Source organism: Cupressus sempervirens, chromosome 10 (genome assembly GCF_028749045.1).
Source record: "Cupressus sempervirens isolate cs-2001-9-10 chromosome 10, ASM2874904v1, whole genome shotgun sequence".
Lineage (NCBI taxonomy): Eukaryota > Viridiplantae > Streptophyta > Pinopsida > Cupressales > Cupressaceae > Cupressus > Cupressus sempervirens.
The window spans coordinates 666419849-666442414 of NC_143127.1; the positions used below are offsets into that span (position 1 = coordinate 666419849).

A 22566-nucleotide genomic window follows, 5' to 3' on the forward strand; every position below is an offset into this window, starting at 1 on the left:
GCTGAGCATTACTTTTGAATAGATCATGAGGAATTTTCATATGGCATTAGGGTGTAATTATTGGAAGACTGAACAGAAAACAGCATAGCCCTTTTTAATGAAAGTGTAGTGCAGCGTTATTTATTGCCACTGTAACTGAGTGGTGAAACATTAACTTTCTGAGAAAAACAGGTTTTGGTTTTTATGATACACATATACAGATGTGAAGATGTTTTTCATCTGATGAATTGAAAATACTTCAACCATCTATTTGGGTGTTATGAGTCCTATGTGTGTTATTCTTATAACAGCTTGGTGTTTTTGTATACTGCAATTTTTGTAATGGTTAGTGTGTGACCGGAAATCTGTGACTGTGAATGCTGAGTTTAGCAGTGTTTTTGAGAAACAATGTTAAGGAATGGATGACAAAATTGAACAGATTGAAGATGTGGGGTTTGATATTATCATATTAGAGAGAAAAAGGACTGGAGTGGAGTGGCATATTCCTTGTGTACGATATTCAGAGTTGCAGGGGACCAACGAAGCAGTGCGTGTGATTTCTTGGGTTGGTGAAATTGAAGGACCTGTGTTACACTCATATGTCGCTGAGTATGTTATTCTGAGATGCTGTGTATTTTTGAGTTGGTGCGCAAACTGTGGCTGGTGCCTCTGGTAATTGTAGTTGGTAATTCAAGGAGGCTTGATGCTCACTTATGCTTTGTGGATTTTTACCCAAAAGGGTTTCCCACGCATGAAATTTGGTGCACGTCTTGATGTTTGCCTTTTCAGTATTTCCATGTGTGCTCTTCACTACTCAATATTTAAATTGGAAAAAGAATCAGGAAAACAAATGCTGCTTTTCCATCTGGCACAGCCCAAACTAAGGCCTTCAAGACTACAGGGACCTTTGCGGTACATGCTATTTTTCATTAAATTCACAACTATTAAACAGGCTCCAAATTCTTCAAAAGATGCACTTTTCGCGTTAGTTGTGTTTATTTTAAATCTTAACCTCTTCTAAGTTCAACTTTTGGCCAGAGCCGGACCCAGACCATGATCACATCCCAGCCCAGACCTGCTCACAAGCCTAGCAACATAGCATTAAAATAAGTGCTAAATCTGTTTTCATTTAAACAACAATCACATGCTCCCCAAAAACATGAAATTGCTTTCCTAATTTATAAGTGACCAAGATTTCACCCCAGACAAACCCCCTCAAACAGTATCTGCTTGAGTTCATTTACTTTATCTAAAGAAACTGACAATGATAGACTTGGCATTATCTTGGTATGACAGTCATCCAGCTAAATTTGTTGAAGTTTTATAACTATGAGAGAATATCTACCTGAGATGATATGTCGTGGTCTCTTGATATTCATCTGCTGTTCTTTATATGAAGAGACATGCGACATGCAAAGAAACACATGTTTGTTTCAATGATGCTCAGAAACAAGAAAACATATTGCTGTGGGTTGTCCAAATCTGATTCTCATAACTCTTAACCATGCCTCAAAAATGCCCTCCAAACCTCATAAGGAAATGCAATTCTGAAAATGATGTGCTAGGGCATCAGAGACCAAAGTCTATCCACCGAAACACACCCTTCTGACTAGCGGGAGCCCATATGTCTCTTTAAAACTAGGAATACTCAGGAGTTCCAAGCCTCAAGCCAATTAATTGCTGCAGCAATTGACAAATGTATGATCACACAATGAGCTCCAATAGAACCCTTATATAATGACTCCCAAAAGAATGAATTAAACTCAACCATGAGATTCATCACAAGCCTGATTCAAAGATTCCAATTTAACCCTCAAAAAGTGAGCCAATATGCTCATTATTTTCCAATGCCCCCTGACCTTTTTCGCACATGTTTGATAAAATTCACTTAAAAGTGCATGTCTCTTAAGTCATTAAACTTAAATCGGGCAAATAATAGGTCTTTAGGCTAATAGTCACTTAGCTTGCATTAAAAGACATGTCTGCAGTGTAAAATTACTTAAGTTGCATAAAAAGACATGCCCAAAACTTAAAGATAGAAGAGAGAAAAAGCTAAAGACTTTACACTTACCCAATGATGCTCTCCTCTTCCTCTTGGGTAATCCAAGAAAAGGACAGCCAACGCATAGTTAAGCCTCATGGGATACAGTATTTGAGGCATTTGAGTTTGTGCACCAACAAGTGCAATCAAGTATGACCCGTGTTTGAATCCAAACTTACACATGCAAAGGAGGTCAAATGTCACCCAAAGTTTACAAAAATTCTATTTGAAATAATCCAAAAAGTCACCTTAACTTTTGGTAAGGCTTATGGAATCTACTTGGATCAACTTGATTTTAAGCTACTTCTCTACCCACTAAGGAATTCAAAGATTAGCCATTCTTTTCATAAATACAGCTTTGAAAGTTAATGTCGTGCACCCTTAATTGAACTATTTTGAAAACTCTTTTTGTGTAAAAGAAAAGAAAATTAATGTTTTGTAGGCTAGTGTCCAAGCAAAATATAAAATCTAGCATAAACACTAGTAATTGTGAAGAATCCAATAACTTTTATTTTCCTTTTTGGTTAAATGCAAATATTTTTTCTTAATTATTCTTTTTGCCCTAAATCAAACAAGTGGAAACTAGAAAATTTGGAAGATATAACCCAAAATACCCCAATTGTTATTGTTTCCTATCTTGTGTTGTAGAATCTGGCCCAAATTGAAATCCTCTTTGCAATAAAGCGGGCTATAGGTCAGCAGACATATGACTAGGATGTGGGATGTTAATTCTGCATAAATTCAATGCAACCCTAGTGAACGTTCCAAGCTCACCACTAAATCATATTAAAGGTAACCCATAACCTCATCCAAGATATGCCAAGCAAAAGAAATTCGGCCCTGATTCACTTAAATGCCTTGTTGTTCCTGTGCTATATTTCCAGTAGAATGTTGCATTTCAAGATATTGTGTTGTTTCTCCTCCATAACCACTTTATTTCATTATCTCCAAGAATGATAAAATAGTAGAAAGTTTACCTGTTATGACAGAAGCCCAATTGTCTTGAAAACCAAATCCTGAAAACCTGAGTACCCTCCTACAAGATTCCAAAATCCTCTCTTGAGTTTCCTCATCCAACCTTCTCAATCCTGCTGTTGCCATCAAATGAATCTTTGTGTCACTCCTGCAAGAAAAAAAAGTTCCAATGGACAAAATTATTTTACAAGTATAGAATGGTTGGCCAATATATTTTTCTTAGACAATAAGTCGAAAAGTAAACAGAGGATTTACTATGATTTTATTACTCCATTTGCTTTATGTACAATTTATATAAAAGTATGCTCAGAGAATTAGTTTTTAAACACTGGACATCGACAGAAATAACCTTCACAAGAAGAAAATACATTTCGAAGGTCCTAATATCCAATTTAGCCTTAAGGATTTGAAAGGGTGTTTCATTGAATTTAATTTTACAACTTACAGAAAATTATTTTTTGAAGTTTTGTCATGGAAGTATTAGTTCCTACAGAACAATGTGGCCAAAAAGCCAATAAAAGTAAAGTCATCTTGCATGAAAACTGAAGTAAACTACTTACAAACATTATTATGTAAAAGTCTTCATACAAACTGAATATGTGTGATAAGTCATACAAATCAATTTGGCCTGAATGATGTTAAAAGCAATCTAAATTCATGCATTAGTTTATGCAATTTTGGTTTTGAAAAAAATATGTTATTGAAACTTTAAAAAAAAAGTAAATGAACCTGACAGATTGTGCAGAGATTTTTGGCATTAAAAATAGTCATTAAGACCAAAAATGTAATGTCCCCTATTAGGACTTTACTTGATTTACCCTCAAATTCCCCAACTAGAGTTTCAATTGCATTTGGAAATGGCAATGTATCTAGCCTTCTAGTGTTCCCTAATAAAAGTAATGTAATCTTGCAAGAAAATTGAACTGAACTACTTAGAAACTTAATTATCAAAAACTCTTCATACAAACTGAACATGTGTGATAAGTCACACAAATCAATTTGACCTAAATGATGCTAAAAAGTAATCTAACATCATTCATTAGTTTATGCAATTTTGGTTTTGAAAACAAAATGTCATTAGAACCAAAAAAATAATAAGTAAATGAGCCTGACACATTGTGCAGAAACTTCTGGCATTTAAAAATGTCATTCAGACCTAAAATGTAATGTCCCCTATTAAGATTTTACTTGATTTACCCTATAATTCCCCAACTAGAATTTGGATTGCATTTGGAAATGGTGATGTACCTAGTCTTCTAGTGTTCTCTAATAAAAAACTGCCTATTTCCAATGGTTAGCATAAAGCACTGAATTCTGTAATTGGTTGTCTGATCTGCTACCTCTGTTTCCTATGTAATTACCCTCTTATGGGAAGGGTTATTACATCAAAGAGTCAATCCACTATAGATAACTCTCTTCCTCTGAATTGAAGTTATAACTGATTTTTCTGATAAGTGAAACCAGACTGCAATAATGGTGTACATCGAGCAGGTACTGTTGTATATCTTTTCAGTTCAATCTGTTGTACGTCTTATTGCGGGGTCCTTAGGAGTTTGCTGCCTGAAATTGTAACAACCAAATGAGCGGAATAAACAGATTGAATATTGTATTAACAATGAACTCTTAAATAGAGTTTATAGACACTAATTATAGAGTGAACGGAAAAGCAAGGTTGTCTTAACAAAGATGTCTATAAATATGAAAGAGCAAACAAAAAAGAAGCCTAAATGACATTAACTAGAACTAGCTAACTATAGCGAGATACTAAAAATATTAAAAATATTCTAATACTGCCAACTCTTATCTGAATCAACCAAGGCTTTTAAGAATTATATACTGGAGTTTATACACATACGTTTAATGAACGTTTGATGCACTGAGTGTATTAAATGCCTTTGCTCACTGATTATCTACTTGTTACTGATTTGATTTTGAGTTTGTTTCCTGTAAGCATTGATGGTGTCTGTTCGTATTGATTGGTTATGATGCTGGGTGTGTAATGAATGCAGATTGTATAATCAAACATGCTGAATGTATTTTGCTGACTTGATGTTGAAGCTTAACTCCTCTCAACACTCACTGAGTGGAAATGGATTGCCGACTGTGTGAATACAAATTGCTGACTGTGCCATTCTTCTGCAAGAATGCTCCTTTTGACCGTTTGTGCCAACATTTTATTCCTCCCTCCAGCACTGGTTGTCGTCTATAAAAATCCACCTTTTTGATGCCGTTACTGACTGTAGATCTTAAGCTTCTGTTTGTTCTTTGTGCATTACATTATTACAGATGATTTCTTATTCGTGCATACCCGTTTATAACCCTGACCAGCCCAACAACAACCTCTGGGAACTCTTTTGGTATAGACATGTGAACCAGTTCCAAGAAACATCATCACTACACCAGCATGGAGTAGTGCCCAGGGAAAGGCTTTTGGAAGTTAAAAATCATTGCTTGTTTCCATTGACAAAGAAGACCTGTTAACTTCTGTATCTGCCAAAGCCTCCAACAAGGGAGGTACTCTCTTCTCAAAGCTGAAGGATAGGTACAGCTCTATGGATCGGGACATCAAACTTTTAAAACGTCATCAGCCCAGGAAGGTTGCCTCTCGAGAGCACTCCCAGCTGAGTAATTGAGTATAATGCTTGCCTTAGAATGGAAGCAATACTGTAATCCCACAGATTCATATACAATCTATAGACACCCCCAATAGTATTATAATTCCAAACCACGTGAAAACTCATTATTTTCTCAGGGATCCTTTTCAGCCAGGTATTCTCTGTTAATCTCCAAACAATATCACCCTTGTATACCCACATGGGAGGTGACCTTTCATTCCAAAGGTCAAAACTCTATCATGCCTTGGATATTAAATTATTATTTAATATTTAGTATATATCAATATATATATATATATATATATATATTACATTAACATTAATGTATTTCAAATTTATTTATTTTTATAATGTATTTGATATATTAAATATATTATATATTGATTATAATATGTATTGCTTGAATCATTGTATCTTAGGTCAGCCAATTTATGAAGTTGAGTTAAATGAGTAATAACTAGACTAAACTTATCAGGGGACATTACAATTGTTGTTTTTTTCGGATCGCTGCAAATGTACTAAGCACTGCCTGTTCGGTATGTGTGTTCCAAGTGCAACAATCTCTCTGAAATATGGATACACATGTTCCTTCACAGGACATGTGATGCAGGAGCATCGAGCTTGGATTTTTGTGGAGTTATGCTTTTCATGATTAGGGATGTGTTGGAGACACATTGGAGAACCTTTCCTCATGATTGCATAGAGATTGGATGGATTGAGTTGAAGTTTGAGTTGTTTTTACCTTGCTGCTGGAACTGTGTTTTATGGTTTCTAGGTGCCTGTTGCAAGCCATGTAACTAATTTTGCGCAATGAATGAGAGGATGCGCATTTCAGGGATTGAAAAGGGCCTAGAGTATTATCTTTGGTTAAAGGCGCAAGTCCTAATTCTTTATAAGTTGGGAGATATGGCAATTCTCCTATATATTGATTTTTGGCAGTTTGTGCGATAGGTTTCTGTACATGACTTTTGGGATGGATGCGTAGATATCCTTAATGAATCAACCTTTGCGCATTTCAGGGGTTGTAGAGGACCTAAAGTTCTACCTTTAGTTCGAAGCAGAGTTCTAATTCAATTGGAGTTAGGAGATATCACGATTTTGCTCAGGTATTGATTTAATTATTGTTGGAGGCCGACTTGTGGCTCTTCAAGTATTTAATGTTAGTTTTATTTAATTTGTAATTGCTAGGCCGACTTGTGGCTTAGTTGGGTATAAGTAGGGGGTCTTGTGGAGTCTTTTATTCATTCATTCATGATGGAGTGATTCATTCATTTCGAAGGAGTGAGTGTGGGAGCAGCTGAAAGGCGAGTTTTCCTAAGTCTGTGGACAGAGCGCTGAATGTGAGGCAATTTACAACGAGATTGTGATGAAGTTGTGAGTGTGTAAGCAGAGCACCGAATGTGAGGAAGTTTACACTTGGATCTTGGATAAGTTGGAGCAGAGCTAGGGCTGTGACTGGAAAATAAGGAGATTGCTTGGTGGGCTTGCAAGCACAAGTTTAGATATCCTTGGTGGTTTCTTCCAGATTGTTGTTATGTTACAGATTTGGGCTAGCTGGGATTGGTTTTGTAAGTTGGATCTTGAGGGATCTTATAGAACTAATATTGTAATTTCTTTGTATTTGGTCGTAACCGGGAAGGCCTTACAGCCCGGCTCATTGCATGTAACAGTTATATCTATGAATAAATTATTGTAATTTGGTGTTAGATCTTGCTTTGTTATTGTGTTTCCGCCGTGTGGTTATTTGTTGGGGGCTAGGACATCTCCTTTGGGGATACTCCTGCCTTGTGTTGCGTCAGGTGGTATCAAAGCGAAGGTTGTTCCTAAGCATGTAAACATATCGTCGAAGTTGTGGTAGTTTGCACCAGGACTTGGGTTGGAGAAGTAGATCTGAGTTGATCTTGATCTGGTGGTGGATTTTCTTTCTAGAGTTCTAGATCTCTTGGTTGCAAGGTGGCAGATCGTGGTTCTAACTTGTAATTGCCAAGGGCTTATAGAAGGATCGATGGATGCAAAGATGGAAGACTGATCTTGTTGAGACATGATCATAGAGAGTTTGTAGATTGCAAATCCATCGTCCTGGACTTGTGATTTGGTTCTTGATTGTTCATGCGAGGTGGCAGGTTGCGATCTGACTTGCAAACAATTTGAGGTTGTCACAAGGAGCGCGGGAAGGATTTGTTGCAAAGGGTTTGTGAATATCTTGAAAGATGGCTCCGAGAGGATTAGACCCTAAGATGATTGCAAATCTCTGTGATGTGCTGGAAAGGAGGTTTTCTGAGATGTCTGCTCAGGTTGAAGCTAGTTTGGCTGATCGAACTAAGAAGGTGGTTGCTCAGTTTGAAACTAGTTCGACTGATCAAGATAAGGAAAGCATTTCGTAGATGCTTGTGGTGCTAGAGTCTATCGATCCAGAAGAGAGTTGTCTGGCCGGTTAGGAGACTTGTTCGTGAGAGAAGATGGCATAGCAAGATCAAGGTGGAAGAGGTTGGTTTTGTTGATCAAATTGTGGAGTCTAATATAGAACTTGCAGAGCAGCTGGAGGTTGTTGTTGAAGATGCTCCTAACCTTGTTGATGCCGAGATAGACATTGGTTTTCATGATCAGTCGGTTGGATCTGACATGGAAATTGTAGAGCACTTGGTCGTGGATGATCCGGTTGTTGTTGGTGATGAGTTGTGTGTTGCAGAGCATCTTGTTGTGAGCAATGAGATGGTTGGTGTTGAGAGTTTGGCATGTGTTGATGGAGATCTATATATTGTCGTTGATATGGAGTTTGTTGTTGCTAGTGTGGATTCACTAGTTGCTGATGTGAATGAGGATTTGTTGTTGAAGCATTATGTTTAGTTTGTTCCTAGGAATGAGCATGCTGATTGGATGGTTGAGATTCTAGTGTTTGATAGAGTGATGCAGATATGGATGATGTGCAGATTGGTTTTCTTGTTCCTGTTAGAGTGGAAGCCTTTGCTGAAGATGAAGATGGTTGTTGCTCTTTCTTTAGGCATCAAAATGTGGACACACTTTTCTATTCTATTTACCTGGGGAGTCTGATGCAGGAGCATCGAGCTTGAATTTTTGTGGAGTTATGTTTTTCATGATTAGGGATGTGTTGGAGACACATTGGAGAACCTTTCCTCATGAACGCATAGAGATTGGATGGATTGAGTTGAAGTTTGAGCTATTTTTACCTTGCTACTGGAACCGTGTTTTTTGGTTTCTAGGTGCCTGTTAATTTTGTGCAATGAATGAGAGGATGCGCATTTCAAGGTTTGAAGAGGGCCTAGAGTACTATCTTTGGTTAAATGCGCAAGTCCTAATTCTTTATATGTTGGGAGATATGGCAATTCTCCTAGAGTATCAATTTCTAGAATTTTGTGCGATAGGTTTCTGTACATGACTTTCGGGATGGATGCGCAAATATCCTTAATGAATCAACCTTTGCACATTTCAGGGGTTGTAGAGGACCTAAAGTTCTACCTTCAATTTGAAGCATGAATTCTAATTCAATCGAAGCTAAGAGATATCACGATTTTGTTCAGGTATCGATTTAATTGTTGTTGGAGGCCGACTTGTGGCTCTTCAAGTATTTAATGTTAGTTTTATTTAATTTGTAATTGCTAGGCCGACTTGTGGCTTAATTGGGTATAAGTAGGGGGTCTTGTGGAGTCTTTTATTCATTCAATCATGATGGAATGATTCATTCGGAGGAGGAGGAGTGAGTGTGGGAGCAGCTAAAGGGCGAGTTTTCCTGAGTCTGTGGACAAAGCACTAAATGTGAGGCAGTTTACAGCAGGATTGTGATGAAGTTGTGAGTGTGTAGACAGAGCACCTAATGTGAGGAAGTTTACACTTGGATCTTGGATAAGTTGGAGCAGAGTTAGGGCTACAGCTAGAAAACAAGGAGATTGCTTGGTGGGCTTGCGAGCACAAGTTTAGATTTCCTTTGTGGTTTCTTCCAGACTGTTGTTATGTTATAAATCTGCGGTAGCTGAGATTGGTTTTGTAAGTTGGATTTTAAGGGATCTTGTAGAACTAATATTGTAATTGCTTTGTATTTGGTTGTAACCGGGAAAGCCTTACAACCCAGCACATTGCATGTAACAGTTATATCTATGAATAAATTATTGTGGGATCTTGTAGAACTAACATTGTAATTGCTTTGTATTTGGTTGTAACCGGGAAAGCCTTACAACTCGGCACATTGCATGTAACAGTTATATCTATGAATAAATTATTGTAATTTGGTGTTAGATCTTGCTTTGTTATTGTGTTTCCACTGTGTGGTTATTTGTTGGGGCTAGGACATCTCCTTTGGGGATACTCCTGCCTTGTGCTGCATCAACATGTCTATTCATTAAGATTTAATTAATATAACAATTTATAATTTAACTCCACACACACACACACATGCACATGCGCGCACACACACACACACATAACTTCAATTTAATCTCTTGAGTTTATCCAACTGAAGCTATCAAACATTAACACACCCTCTTAGCTAGGGAGGATAAACACATGACCATATATTACCTCAATGTAATATAAAAATACCTTTGATCAGAAGATATTCAACATTTTGATATCACATTTGATATCATGAGTATTAGCCTCCAGAATATCAACATATGATATTCACCAAATACTCTGAGTAATGATATTGGGAGTAATGGCCTTCTGAATGTCATCTCATATGACATTCACCATGTACTCGATGAGCAATGGCCTCCTGAAGAGTTGCAAGATATTCACCAAGTACTGTAAGTAATGGCCTCCTGAATGTCATCTCATATGATATTCACCAAGTACTTTGTGTAATGGTCTCTTGAACATCAATTTGCATAACATTCACCATGTACTCAAAACGTTTGTAACTTATGTGTACAGAAATTCTCATAATACTTACCATATAAGCATCCACCAAGCAAAGTATACTCTATCATGATCTGCATAGACATCGTAAGATATCCATCATAATAGAAAATTAAGTTATTGTAAGATTGTCACCTTTCAATAACTTCTCCAAATACAAGTGATGATCATTTGAAAGCCATCACTTCCTCATGATCTACACAAGGGGTAGGCCCATTAAATCATGCAATCACATGCATGATACAAAAAGTTTACATGAAGTCAAAAACTCCCTCTAATTCTAATATGATCAAGATCTTTAAGGATCAACTAGAACATATCCTCTATCTGCTCCTTCAAAAAGATGTGTCAAACTCCCTCTGAGCATCAATTTTCTAAGCTCCTTTACGTTTGAAGAAATGTCAGATTCCATCTGAATCTGATATCAATCTCCCTTTTCTTGCAATAACATTCTCGAAGGAAAAGATCAAGGCAATAACGAGTAAATAAATGTAATACTCAATAATAATAAATACTTATCTCATATGTGTCAAATCATAAACTGTCTCCATTTGCATGATTTAAATTTCAGTCTTTCGATTAATATAAATTTTAAATTCCCTTGTCATTGCCCATTACCTTAGTCTTCAACATATATAATATCATCATCTTTAACTTAAGACTGAAATGCTTGGACAGGATATTGATGGCGGTCAATTGTTATGCCTTATCTTTTATTATGGTCACTTCTTTCGGGGCTTTCTTACTACCAGGCCAAATCCATGTGGGTCATGACTTGGATCGGCTGGGTTTTTTGTCGTTTTCCACACCCCTTCTCATTTGTTGGTCATATCCATTCTCGACCCTTTTATAAGATTCCTTCCTTGTAAGAATCTTCCAACGCACGTGGGGTTGACGAGGAGAATATGGGGTTGACGATTGTGGATGCCAAGTGACGGCCTCCACATCAAAGCATGTCCTTACTGGCAGCAGGTCCTTACTCAGTGGAAACCACAAAAAGGAGACGGCTTAAAGCCCATTTTGATAAAGCTTGAAACCAGAGTAATGAATGTTATGTGAAGTCCAATCTCATTTCTTCTCTTCTTGAGGAAAATGCCCTCGAATCATTCTGTCAAACACATACATTCTATTGATCAGCAGTAGAGAGAAATATGATAATAACAAACACACATTCCACACCCATCATTGTTTCCTGTCATACCATTTTCATTGCAGGTGTTTCTGCAGAATATGTTGACTCTCTTTATCCCTGCAACATACCTGTTTCAACCCTTTTCTCAAGAAAACGTTTGGATTTGGGAGAAAATGTTCTCTGTTTTCAAAGCACCTGAAGGGTGAGTGAGGTTGGAGGCGAAGAAAGTCTACCCGCCATGCATAGTAAATGTAAGGCAGAAGTTTTGCATCCAAGCATTATGGCACTTGCAGAAATTTGGATGCAAGAATCAATGGTCACATTCTAATCGTACAGTTCGTCAATCTTAGTCGTTAGAGCATTCTTCCACTAAACTTTATGCCTTTTATGTATGGGATGTCAATGGATGTTAATAAGGAGAGAATGACTAAACAGACTTCTAAAATTGTATGTTCTGCTGGCTGAATCAGGATGATTTCTATCTTCTTATATGCAGTAAACAATAACCGCCTTGAAAGCTGGAATACATTATGTCAAATCTAGAAGATTTCTCAATTAGACAAATCCTGGTAATTTAAGAGCCATATCCTGCATGGTATACTTGGACAAATGTTTATGCCACATGTAATTGTGTTAAAATAAATTCAGAACTTTCCATAAACACGAGGTTTGTCATATATATATGGACATGTAAAACACATGAGCTCGATGTCTGCCCTTATTTAGTGTGCTTTCCTTCCTACTTCATTCTATTTATTTGCAACCTAGCTCTGATACCATGTTTTTTCAGATTGCTGCAAATGTACTAAGCACTGCCTGTTCGGTATGTGTGTTCCAAGTGCAGCAATCTCTCTGAGATATGGATAGACATGTTCCTTCGCGGGACATGTCTATTCATTAATATTTAATTAATAAAACAATTTATAATTTAACCACACACACGAGCGCACGAATGCACACACAATTACACAGAGAATAATGAATATCCCAAGATGCATCGACACAAACAAAAACACAAGAAGAAATAAATATAATGGACCAAAACAATCTTTTCAAGTCTAGATGCCAAGTAAAAATGCATGATCTTATTTGCAGGATATCAAGGGATGAAAAAAGCATTTGAAACCGTCCATGAATAGGAAAATATGTTTTTTGCAAAAAATGGGTAATGAACAGATAGTCTGAGCTCTGATACCAAAGTCACACCAGGAAATGAACTATGAATATGAAAATAATTTAGAAAAATGCAAACCCAAATTGTATTCTTTCAAAACCATGTTTGACAAGTACACATTTAACAACATGACCCCATTCAGTTAATTTCCAGGAGATTGTTTAATTCAACAAAACAAGACTGTTCAGTTCATTTTTAAGATGACTTTCCAGATTCTACAGAAGAGAAATATGTGTAATAATAATATAAAAATTATTTGTAATAACAATATAAAATATTAGTACTACAATTATTTACTATGCCCGAGAATTATATGCATTAAATTACAGATGATATAAGAGAATCTGGAAAAAAAATGGTTGGGATGATGACTAGCAAAATGTGTTTGAAGAACTGACGCATAAAATCAGCCATTAGCTGATTCTTGTTTTGTCTGATCTGCAACAACTTTTCAGAAAAGAAATGGATGCCACTGATTTTGGAATGGCAGCTGTTTTGTTGCCAGGAGGAAGGCTAATTTGTTATCACTTTGAGCTTTTAGAAGGATCATACTAAGCTATACCACCTATGACAAAGAGTTGTGTATGGTAGTTTCAATGGTGAACAAATATTAACACTACTTTTTGGGCGAAGGATAGCTGCACATACATACAATCAACTTCCTCAGTACTCACAGGCTCAAACAAACTAAATAAATCAAGGCATAAGACGTGGATGGGGTTCTTTTAACAATTCCACTTATTAATCAAGTACAAAAGAAGTGTAACCAAGGTGGTCAAAACATTCTCTAGAACTCTAGACCACCTCTGATTTCAGGGGTGAGCACTCTTTCTCAGTTGGAACCTTTTGCCAAAGAGGTATATGCTGATGACTTTGAAAGATAAGGATCTCAGAGACATGTATCAGCAAGCAGAAAGAGAGATCTGGTTGATTTTATGCCATATATGGACCTTTCCCTCAAAGATAAACTTCTCTACAATTTGGGGAACATGTGCATACCCAAAGAGAGAAGTTGTTGTCCATATGTGAGGCTCATAACTCAAGAGTTCCACATCATAAAACTGGGAGAAAGACAGTGGTAAATATTCACAGGTTTGCCTATATGCAAGTGGTTGTTTCTAAACTCTTACTGATTGCAAGTTGTGCTGCATGAGGACACTGAGTAACAAAATGTTAGGGTTGTACCAACCACTAATGGTACCTACAAGGCCATAAGAGAGCATCTAAATGAACTTTGTGGGAGGTTTACCCATGAACACAAGCAGGCATCAATATTTGTTCGCAGTGGTGGATCAATTCACTAAGATATGTTACTTGCTCCATGCAAAAAGTGACTGAAGCGCAGTGACACAGCTGAACTGCCTCACGCTCGTGTGGGTTTATTATGGCCTCCTGCAAAGCACTGTATTAGATCAAGATGCTCAGTTCTTGCCATGCACCCAACTAATACCTCCTCAACCATTCTTTTAATAATGAATAAATAAATTTAACATTGCACCAATCCACGAAGTAAGTCTGCCATACAGCAACTCATTATGGAAAATCGTCCAAATTAATTGCCTATGTAAAAGAATTGGATAACTAACAAAAAAGAATGTGGCAGTTGGGAGCTTTATTCAGCAGTGATTCTATAAATGACAGCGATGATTAAAACAAACAACACTCATGTTAGGTATTAAGCAGCGATCAATAGCTGTCAGAAATATTCAAAGCACCAAAACATGCCATTAGTTATCTTAAAACTGATTCTAATAAACCGATTTTTCAAGAAATCATCAGTTAGGAAAAGGCAGCAGGCATTGGAAGAGATGCCTCCTTTGGCAAGGTAGTGAATTCTGCAAAGGGATGTATATAAGGTGGCTTTCCATTCGAGGAGGCATCAAGGAATCTCACAATAAAAGCATATCAGCACTCATAAAAGGAGATCAGTTTATGAGTCAGCAGCTATCAAGCATATAGATTAATCAGATCAGGAACTACTATATATTGCAGACAATAGCAATCTTATTCATTTGTGGTATGTAAGATAATGAAAAATAGATGATAATCAATATTTTGTGATGGCATATATGACCTATATATATCCTTTATTATAGTAAATAATCATTTATTTACTGAAATATCCTATAAACCACCATATAAAGATTTGGGAGGACCTCGATAAGGTCAAAGGTGTGTATTCCCCTTCTAAATAGCCCATCTCATGATGGATGGATAAGAGCAACTGCCACTTGTGGCCAAGAGGTCCAGTACTGGATACTCTCCGCTCTTGGGCTTAGTTGTGATGAATTTAGTGTGCCTTATTGTAGAATCGTGATCAGAGGAGCAGGTGTGTCTTCCCCTTCTAAGTATCCCACCACGTGCTGGAGGGACAAGAGTTCCTGCCACTTGGGGCCAAGAGGTCAAGTTTGGATACTCTACACTCTTGGGCTTAGTCGTGGTGAAGTTAGGGAACCCTAACATGCTTACTCTCCGACCCTTAATGCTTCTTCTCCAACCCCTATTATGGTTGATTACGGAAATGGAACTCTTAATTCTTGACTTCTTAAATGATTTATTTCAATAGATTGAAAAAACCAATAATATATATGCATTTATAAGATACCCTAACCTTATTGAAATATTAGTAGTATTATTTTTAAAATGTTAGGGTTTATCTTGCTAAAGACATTAAATGGTGAAGTTAAAATTCTAACTATATTACACCTCTTGTTTTGATTGAACTTGTGATTCTAGGGCAAAATCTAGGATAATCCCAAAAGGGGACATTATAGTTCTTGACAAAGTTTTGGTACATGCTTTGGGACAAGATGGATACCTGTTTGAAGCATTCCACTGCAGATAGAGATGCTCAGTTCTTGGCAATTTTGGTGCATGCTTTGGGAGAAAAAGGATACTCATTTGCCACATTCCACCACTTTTCATCGTCTACTTAACGGGCAAACTGGAAGTGGTGAAACACACCTCAGAACAGCTCTTATGGGACCATAATCAAGAGCATCCAACGTCTTTTTGTGACAATTTAGCATACAGCTAGTATTTGTAAAATAGGGCAGTCCATACATACAAAAAAATGGTACTATTTGGCACACATTTTAGTTATTTGCATCAAGTCCTTTTAATGTCATTTTGAGACAATGATGGAAGGAATATAAAATGAAGACTGGAAGGTCCAAAAGACTAAACAATTCATTACCAAGGTTTAGCATATTCATCTTCGACGCCGGTTAATTGAAGGAGTTTCAAGCTAGGTAAAAGAGGTGATATGAATAGCATAGAGTCGAGCACAAATTTAATGTCAATGATTAAGTTTAGATGCACTTAACTTTAAGAAAATAGACTCTTGGTGAACCAAGTGAGAAGCTTAAGACATTGATTTCAGATTTTAGGACAAGAGGGAGAGACTTGCCTGCGTGAAGGTTTATCCTATCATCAATGCTAACAAACTTCATAAGTTCAATCCTAAAATGTTAAATGAAGAGGAGTATCTGTTATTGCCGTCCATTTTGACTTAGCTCCAAGCAGCCATGAGGAGCTACAGGGTGATATGGTTTTGGACAAAACTGAGAAGGGCAAGAAGAGGAGATCGGTGATACATAGTTTAGTGGGGTTGAAGAAGCAGTTGCCAAGCAGAGCCAAGCAGCACCCCGAAGAAGTTAGTGGGGTTGAAGGGACAGTTATCAAGCAAAGCCAAGTGACAATTACCGTGTGCAAGTGCTTGAGCTCATCATACAGTTGCTTAAGTCATTTTTGCCCTTGAGGCATCATGAGCACTTGTAATAGATTGCATAATAGTGACGTGAGGAACAAGAGCTCACTCTTCTGGAGTTTTCCTCTTTTTTGAGGGTTTCTTCAAGCGTAACCGTGTGCCTCATTCTTGATTTCTAGCAGTTTTCCATCGTATATTTCTGTTATGTGTGTCTTTATAGTTTTGCAGCTATTTTGCACATTTCTTGCTGATAAAATAACCATTAAACTTAGGAGATCACTTATTTGAAGGTACCTTATTGGGCTAAGAGGTGATTGCTAGGAGAATATCTCTAGCATTGTGCGGATCACTCACCCAAGCCCAAAATGAGCCTCTTCAGTTCAAGTAAAAACTTACAAAAATATATATATTAATTTAGTTAATTGCTGAATCAAATTTTTAAAATCTTGTCAAAAGAAAAAAGAATTAAAAATAATATAGCTCATTAAAAAAAATGTCCTGCCTGTAATTTTCCGGAACCTTCTGTTTTGCAAAATTCAAGAGCTCCAAGATCGAATCCCCAGCCCTGTCCGGCCTCGAAGCGAAGGCCGACAATCCCGGTTTCGTCTTAAGTGAAGGCGCTCCTTTCCCGGAAAAGCTCACAACCGGAAGCCTGCCTGTGCCCTCATTGACATACTCAAAAACGTAAATCCTTGATCCAGTACTACCTGCGTCTATGATAATTCCATATCCCTCGCTCCTATGGGACGAGAATTGAACGCCACGGGCAACGGATAATAAATAGAAGAAGAAGCATAAAACAATCAAAACCCCTACTACGAAACACCAATTGTTCTTCCCTTGCTTTAAATTGTTTGATGCGTACAATCTGGGCGTGACTGGAAGTTGCGTTCTAATGCGGGGTTGTAGCTTTTGAAACGCTTCCATTTTTGTGTCTTCTTCGACAGCCGCTGGTGAAGCTACATGCGACCGCAGGGAATTTGAATTTGTGCGGCGCATCAAGGCTCTAAGCCTCCCGAAGCGCTGAGCATTGGCACCCTGTAGAGGCTTAGAACGGAAGGAAGAAACGAGGAAATATATTGTCAATGTCTCGAGGGGTTTCGATCCCCCGACCTCGCCTTTCTTTCCTCTCAGTGGCAATAGTACTCGAGCAGGAGGATTAGTGGCTAAATTGCTGTTCAGGCTAACACGGAGGATATGTTAATTTATTTTTAAGTCGGGTTTTACATGAGACAGGTACTCGTTTGCTTCCAATACATTCACGGGTCTACCAGGTTTCATTGATTTAAAAAATAATTGGCATAAGTGCTCGGCGGTCTTCCAGATTTAGTTTAGATTTACTCACCAAAAAGTCTTCTCTTCTTATTTATTGTTTATTTATTTAATCGGAATCATATACTGTTTATCACTTATTCAATAAGTTGATATGTTGCAAATAGAAAATAGAATTAGAGAAGCGTTTGTTTATAAGAACAAGAGACACAATGCGTCATAGTTTCTGCGTAATGCATAATGGTTGTAGAGGTGTAGATGGGTGAGAATAATGTTAAATAGTTTTAAATTAACATTGTGAATGCATTAATTTTTACCTAGAAATGCACTTGTGATCTGATAGGATGGCTCATATTTTGTTGTTAAATTCTCATCTTAGAAATGCACTTGTGATCCGATAAGATGGCTCATAATTTCTTGTTAAGTTCTCATGTTATATTATTATATCTTTGTGCATTTAAGCTCAAGAATAAGAGGCCAAAGTCCCTAATACGGCACTTATACTTAATATCATAGTATGATCAATACATATGCTTTAGACAAATTTGCACCTTCTACATTGATAACTTAAAATATGTGCAATAAGGAAAACTATCCATACTAATATTTGAATTGTAGAACTTGAAGAAGTGACGAAGCATTTTTTAATCATTAGCACTAGACAAAAACTATGATAGAGATATAAATAGAGATAAATAACAGTATAGAACAATAACAACATAAACATTATTGCATAGGAAAAAAGGATAGATAATATAGAGGAGGAAGAGGAAGACACATAAAATAGTGTGTGTGTGAGAAAGAATTAAATATAATTATTTTTCTTTTAATTAAGAGGGGTAAACGCTTTGACTTGGAGCTATGAACCAATGAGGCCACAAACGGGGGACCTCATCCCCATGAGATTTGAACCTTGATGGCAAAGATAACAACACAACAACTTAACCATCACAACATGCCACTATTGGCTATAATTATTTTTCTTAATAAAACAAATAGTCAAAATAAAATCATGGTTATAATAAAAAATTTAAAATATATTATATTTTAATTAATGAAACTAAAAATTTAATTTTTATATTAAAACTCACATTTGTATAAGAAAAAATGAAATGTGTTGAAATATAAAAATATTCTATAAGTAAAACTAATTGTTTAATTTTACACAATTAGAGAAGGTTTACTGTTTAATGTTTTGTATTTCCAAATTTTTCATAAAATTAAGTAATTTTTAATTATGAAATAATATTTATATAATTTAATATCTACATCTATAAATAATAAATAGATTTAATACATATAAATTTGATGTTGATGAATAAATATGATGTAATAAATAAGAAATAGAATATAACTATTTAATTTTAGTACATAATTTATGAAAACTTAATAGTAATTTATATATTTTTAGAATTGAATTATTTCGTTTTTGTGTTTATTTCTTTAGTATTTTTTTTGATATAAAATATAATTATTAATTTAATATTAAAATGTGTATTTAAGTTTTAAATATATTTAAACTAAATGATAAATTGTTTAAATAAAAAATATTAATAATAATAAATGATATAATTTATATATTGTAACACTTATCAATTATACATATTACAAACACTATTATAACATATAATTATTTATTTTAAAAATTTATATATATATATATATATATATATATATATATATATATATATATATATATATATATATATATATATATATATATATATATATAGACACAGAGAGAGAGAGAGAGAGAGAGGGGGGGCGGGGCGGCGGGGAAGGGAGCCGCGGGTATAATTTGAATTTGTACATTACATGAAATTTTAGAAACAAGTCATATCAAATAGTAAAAAATAAACATCAATGTAAAACTAATAATAAATATATTTAAAATAAGAAATTAAAAATATTTAACTCTATATTTGAACTTGGTAAGAAAATTAGATTGTGATAATTGATTAGACATGTTGTGTGAGGTGGAAGATAAAATGATTGAAAAAAAAAATCTTATCAACTTGTCACAAATGTGGAAAAGATAAAGTTGTAATTAATACTTTCATTAATGCATGATGAAGTTGTTAAAAAATATTTGTATTTTTGTTGAAGAAAATTAATTTTCTCCCTTACAAAAAATAGTATGGACCAATAGAATGAATGGAAAATGTGATTTATAAAATAATGAAAAATTAAAAATAGATATAAACATTTGAAGTTTCATATAATCTTTTAAATTCTTTTATTTGATTGGTCAAGTGTTAATGTCATATTAGCATGACATGAATGCATAAGTATTCCTGCCATGGGCAGGAACTAAAAATATATAAATGTGACAGATGTCTTTTGAATGCACTGATGATTAGTGCATTTAATAATTAGTTCATTTAGTTTTTTTATTTCAATTTTTTATTTTATTTTTATTTTTAATGAAAAATTAGAAAGTGTGATTTGAAATGTTGATATGAAAATGTGTACACAATCAAATCGAGAAGTTGCATTATCTATGTTTGATTATTGTTATAGTGTTCAAAAGGAGGGATGTGTTATTGATTATACTTTCTATGTTTTTTAATTCTATGTTAATTAGGATGCAACTACGGATAACAGTTAATGTGAGAGGTGTGTGTTAACATGTTTAATGGTGTTTGCCAATATTGTTCAAGAAGAGGAATGTGTTTTTTGTTTGTTTTTTTCCTTGTCTTTTAGTTTTATGCTAATTAGAATGACATTATGGGTTGTATCCAATTAAGTGTTTTGCCACAAACAATAAAACCATATGATGTGTGTTTTGTGCATCAATATCCTAGATGGTGTGGTAGTGTCCTCTATAAAGACTTCCTCTCAAAATTTATAAATGTATACATGTACCAAAGTTAGTGTTTTGGGCATGATGATGGCTTGGGCATGCTTGATGATTTACATAAACTAATCCCTGTATCATATTTAACAAGAATGGTATTGGATAGCTTTGGATGTTGTTGAAGTAAAGCTTGGGTGCAAAATTCGGTGTGCAACTATAATGGTAGAGGTTATAATGTGGAAGAGCTTGTTGTGTGTGGTTTGTGTTGCTTCCTTTCAATGTTTTTGTATTTATATTGTGCTTCCTAAATCATTCTTAACCCATTTTATTAAGCTTAAATTTGGTTGTTGGTAACATTTGGAGCTAGATAAATTTTGTATGTCAAGTGAGTTGAAAAAGCAAGAGTTGTGATGTGAAATAAATATTTTTCGAATATTGGGATGTGATCATATATATTGTGTCTAATGGATAGAACCACAAGCATGGTAGCCTCAGAGATAGTAAGAAGAATAGAAATTGAAGTAGAGGCAAATGCTCAAGTGTGAAAAGAGTTATTTATGATACATGGTGTGGACTTAAAGATAATCATTATGCCTAATTGATAAAATCAAATTGAACTTTTTAAATGAGAGAGTTAGAAGTGTGATATAGACATAGAAATGGAGGGTCTAATGAAAGATTATTTATCCATGGATCAAAATGCAAGCATCTACTCACATAATTAATATTTCAAAACAAATAGAAAAGGCATTTTTAGAAAATAATATTTGTTTTCATGGAATCGTTACATTTATTTTAAGGATTGATAATCATATCTACTCATCATTGCAATCACATTGAAACACAATAGATCTTGCTAATATCTACATGTTGGAGTGGCAACTAATATATGCGAATTCCAACATCCACAAATGAATCAAGCACAACACAATAGCCAATAATATATTATAAAAAGGTATGTATAAATAATAAACTCTCCTTGCATATATAGATGGAGAAAGTGGGAAGATAAAATAGAAATATTGACTAAACCTACAAGAAGTGTCATACGAGTAGAACACTTGAGATCACAATGAAGGCATGTGTCAAATATTTATATAGTGAGACAACTAACCAAGTAAACTTAAGCTGGTGTGAATAGGAGCAATAGGTGTAGGAACTAGATAAAATAGTACTAGATGAATAAAGGCATTGTTCACACTAACGCCCTTCTTAAATGATTATTAGGTAGTAGATTAGTCTTAAGAATGAGTTTCAACAATGCGGCATGATAAGGTACTCATGCACAATAAAATTCTCTCACAAAAAAAATAAAGAATAAAACCTATCAGGAAAAAAAAATCTACAAAAAAGAGAAATGCATATAAAGAAAGGAGGACTCAACATGTAATGTCCCCACTATTAGGGGTAGTTTGGGACAATTAATACTTGCAAAATAATGATTAGAATCACAACAATAACAAAACTAATTATATTATTCTACCCTCTAATTTAACCTCAATATTAAGGACATCTCCAGATTGGGCTTCCTATCTCATAGCTACCTCATTATCTTCCTAGGAGTGCACCCCTCAAGATTCTTCTTGGACGGGACATCCTCTATCCAAGGCCAATCACATATGCATATATTGGCATCATCTGAATATTCTAGCACATGGAGATTGTCTATTGATTCTTGACCATGGTGGTCAGATGGAGATCTTAACCTCTTGCAAACCCTATGCTTCGAGTCTCGTTAATCTCCATGGTGTTAACCCCATGAGCTAACATAATATTATCCACAAGTATGATTAGTTAAAACAAATAAATTTATAAACATAATTAAACAAATATAATCCATAAACATACCTTTCTTACCATTTTCTTTTCTTGGTCCATGTGGCTCTACCCTTAGTCGGCCCTTCAATGAATTATTCCTTCTATATTATCTCAACTCTATATTTAGTTTCTAAAATTCTTCATTTTCTAATTATAAGGAAAGGATAAATTATACTTTTTTG

General features: G+C 35.3%; 1 protein-coding gene across 1 annotated transcript in view; it reads right to left on the bottom strand.

The window, feature by feature from the left end:
* LOC149535593 (GDA1/CD39 nucleoside phosphatase family protein) overlaps window positions 1-17612 on the bottom strand; it is a 125888-nt gene extending 108276 nt beyond the window's left edge. The window contains exons 1-2 of the mRNA XM_089807252.1: window positions 17000-17612; window positions 2998-3143 (exon numbers count right to left, since the gene is read on the bottom strand). Coding sequence (XP_089663378.1) covers window positions 2998-3143; window positions 17000-17496 — 643 coding nt within the window. The 5' untranslated portion in view covers window positions 17497-17612. The remainder of the gene's footprint in view (window positions 1-2997; window positions 3144-16999) is intronic.
* Between the last annotated feature and the right edge of the window lie 4954 nt (window positions 17613-22566).